Source organism: Penaeus vannamei, chromosome 39, assembly GCF_042767895.1.
Source record: "Penaeus vannamei isolate JL-2024 chromosome 39, ASM4276789v1, whole genome shotgun sequence".
Classification (NCBI taxonomy): Eukaryota; Metazoa; Arthropoda; class Malacostraca; order Decapoda; family Penaeidae; genus Penaeus; species Penaeus vannamei.
In genome coordinates this window covers 4,119,256-4,122,969 of record NC_091587.1, presented here as the reverse complement: position 1 = coordinate 4,122,969, position 3,714 = coordinate 4,119,256, and the positions used below count along the sequence as shown (strand labels likewise).

Here is a 3,714-nt window from a genome sequence, read left to right as displayed (position 1 = left end):
AGAAACTTTTTTTTTTTTTTTTTTTTAGCAAAAGACCCTTTCTATCCCGCACACAGACACACGTACCAGCATACACACCTCGCTGCGCTATATCCAGCAAGCGTGGAAACCGACCGTTGGACACTCACCGCGTTGAGGTTCTTCCCGAACGCCTTCCAGTAATGTGGCTTGTCCCCGAAGAGCGAGAGACTGATCACCTTCTGCCCTCCGCCTGCCAGCCACGCTCTCCGGCCACAGGCGCCGCCCGCGTCCTCCCACGAGAGACTGGAAGCGTCTTCAGGAAAGCACAAATTGCCATAGCAAGGGCAGTCGCCTCCTTCCCACCAAGGCAACGGTTTCTGCTTCTCGGAGGCATGACAAGTGTGGCATTAGAGAGCAAGAAAAGTGTAAATACTATGTAAATTATTAATGTGTTTATACTTTGTATATGTTTATATGTACAGATACATTTATGTTATATATGTATATGTGTGTACATATATATAAATACGTTTATACATACATCATACATCCATCCACACATATATGTGTTTGTGTGTGTGCGTGAATTCATTTATGTATGTATATGTTTATGTATTATCAATGCTCCATTAGCAGAGCACTGGGTTGGTACGGCTGTTGTAATTCCTCTTAGGTCAAGTAAAGTTTGTCTTTTGTTTATGAATGACATTGTCTATTAGGCAAAGCTTTACACATTTGATAATTAGTATTGAAATTCGTAAACATGTATGATTTAATTTATTTAATGTATTTAATTTATTAATTTAATTTATTTAATGTATTTAGTTTATGTATGTGCATGACTTATATAGAGATATAAACACCAACACGTGCGTGCATGCGAGTGGCAGTAGCATAGAAGAGGTCACTCACCTGCTCACTGAACCGGAAGACGCTACCCGAATTAAAAGCGGATTTCAAGAAGGTCACTTGCGGAATCCTTGGCAATGCTTCTTGGTAGAGGAAGAATCCTATGCCAGCGACCAGAAGGATGATCAGAAACCTCTTGAAGGATGGCCAATTACTCGGTACCTGAGATAAGGAGAGAGATAAAACAAAGTCTAAAAAAATAGAGAGAAAGGTAGAGGGAATTAGAAAGAAAAGGACCAAATGAAAGAGGTGATGGAAACAAATTGACGGAATATAGAATATACAAAATGAACAAAGAGAGAGAATGAATTACTTGCACGCACACACATGTAAACCCACAAGTTCTATTAGAGTCGGAACTCCTTAATCTGAAAGTATCCCAAACGCCTTAAAGCTTTTCAGTACTGTGTATAGCACTATAATGACAGCAGAGTGGCTGAAAGATAACATACAAGGTACTTCTTTTTTTTCCTCCATGCTTCGCACTCATAATGCTATCAACATCGACAGTAATTACTATGATAATAAATATTGCAAATACTGAGAACAAAAAAAAAATAATAACAAGAATGATGATGAGCAATCGCAGTGATGATGAAAACGATAATGATCCACTCAAACTACTGCAGCTTGGCACCACAGTTGTTAAGCCCTTAAGTTGTTAAGCCCTTAAGCCCACTTGACACAAGTTGCTCGAGTCAGCAGCATTCGACACAGGGCGGGCTCCCTTCATAAGTAAGCCCGGGCGAGGCTCAGCTTAATATTTCCGACTTATTCTTATATATTTTACTTTGGACATTTGGAAATCACAAATTTGGAAATCACTTTAATTTTCAAATTATTTTGGAAAGGTTTCACAAAAGGTTTTTTAGAATGAAGGCAAACAAAAGAGAAAGTAAGAGAGTGAAAAAGAAGAGAGAGAGAGAGAGAGAGAGAGAGAGAGAGAGAGAGAGAGAGAGAGAGAGAGAGAGAGAGAGAGAGAGAGAGAGAGAGAGAGAGAGAGAGAGGGAAAAGGAGAGCGAAAGGGCGAGGAAGAGGGCGAAAGAGAGAGAGAGAGAGAGGGGGAGGACAAGGACGAAAGAGAGAGAGAGAGAGAGAAACTGAGACTGAGAGGGAGAGAGAGAGAGAGAGAGAGGAACTGAGGCTGAGAGAGAGACTGAGAGAGATAGAGAGGGAAAGAGAGAGACAGAGAAACTGAGACTGAGAGAGAGAGAGAGAGAGAAACTGAGACTGAGAGGGAGGGAGAGAGGGAAGGAGGGAGAGAGAGAGAGGGAAAGAGAAAGAAGGAGAGAGAGAGAAAGACAAAGGGAGAGAGAGAGAGGGGTGGGGGAGAGAAAGATCAAGAGAGAGAGAGAGAGAGTTAGAGAGTTAGAGAGTTGGAGAGTTGGAGAGTTAGAGAGCTAGAGAGCTAGAGAGTTAGAGAGTTGAGTTAGAGAGTTAGAGAGTGAGAGAGTGAGTGAGTGAGAGAGTGAAAGAGTGAGAGAGTGAGAGAGAGAGAGAGAGAGAGAGAGTGTGAGAGAGAGTGTGTGTGTGTGTGTGAGAGAGAGAGAGTTAGAGAGAGAGAGAGAGAGTAGAGGGATTGATTCTAGGTATGTTATTCATATATTACCACGCAATTTCCTTGGTACCTTCCATACCCTTCCTGCCATCGTGGAATTATTAATTGCATACTGTCCACATTAAAAAAAAAAAAAAAAAAAAAAAAAAAAAAATAATGGTTACGAGTTTCATGCCTCTACATTTTCCCTTTCTTGGTATGCAGGTTCTTCATACACTTTGCTGTCTTACACTACGCTTCACTAATGCAATCTACACATTACCTTCCGTGAGTATGGGCTTCTCCCGATTGCATACTGCATAGCACGCCACGTAGCCCGGTTCTGCACCGTCACCAGTAATTCAACGAACCATATATAGGTTTGAAAGCCTTTCACACTCCCTTTCTCTGACTTGACCATTCTTCTTCTTATTATCATTATCATCCTAATTATCATTACTATATTTTCTCTTTTGTCCATTTCGTGTGCTTTTTATTTCGATGATGAAATACACTCTCTGTGTAAATCTAACCCACATGATTTTCCTTTTTTTTTTTTTTTTAAACACGTTATTTACTATTCTCGTTGTAAATCACTTATTGTTTCTTACCAGCATTGTAAGAAGGGAGTACCGGTGCTCTTGGTCTGCTGCGAAAGAATAGTCGAGCCGTTATGAAGATATTTTCTGATATGAGTTTTTTTATAATCCGGGCTGATAACCTCTCCTTGTATATATTGATTGTCGCATCATCGGCCAATCAACCACTCTATCTATACACTCTAGCTCTCAAACAGGATTCAAAAGCGCTGTTTCCATTGGCTCACGCTATAACAACTTGCCTAGAGCCATATATATTTTTAAAGTGACGAAAGATGGGTTTTACGAATAAATGAAATGAGATTTTTTTTCTGAGTTCAGTCTTATCGGCGCTGATAGCAACCGCCGCGCAGATAATCCGGATGCAATGAGGATAGTTTTTCAAATGTGGAATGACTATTTAGTTTGTCCTCTAGTCTTAGGAGGTGAGTGGCTAGGTTAACGTTCATTCATTTGAATTTTGACGAATCGGAAAGCCTGGAGGAAAGTTTGGCAATTTAGTCCGTTTTGTTCAGGAAGACAATGTCCCTTTGTCGGGTTTTGTTATTACGATATGTTCAGACCTCAAATTTTGAAGACTTTTAGGAACCTGTTCAGTAAAATCAGAGGAACAAGAAGTTTCTCTGTTTTGTTGCACAAAGATATTGGCCAAAACGGATATTTTCCTGTAGACTGAATTGTATCTTGATAGATATTACAGTTTTATTT

The 3,714-nt window shown here is 40.2% G+C and overlaps 1 protein-coding gene across 3 annotated transcripts in view; it reads right to left on the bottom strand.

Moving 5' to 3' along the window:
• Window positions 1-3,151, bottom strand: part of LOC113808570 (uncharacterized) — a 9,978-nt gene extending 6,827 nt beyond the window's left edge. Inside the window, exons 1-3 of one of the 3 annotated variants that reach the window (XM_070117159.1) lie at window positions 3,019-3,151; window positions 874-1,032; window positions 129-341 (exon numbers count right to left, since the gene is read on the bottom strand). In XM_070117159.1, coding sequence (XP_069973260.1) covers window positions 129-341; window positions 874-1,032; window positions 3,019-3,024 — 378 coding nt within the window. In that variant the 5' untranslated portion in view covers window positions 3,025-3,151. Of the gene's footprint in view, window positions 1-128; window positions 342-873; window positions 1,033-2,690; window positions 2,944-3,018 lie in introns of those variants that run through there. The other 2 variants (XM_070117158.1, XM_070117157.1) reach the window with 2 other exon arrangements.
• Window positions 3,152-3,714: the final 563 nt, after the last annotated feature.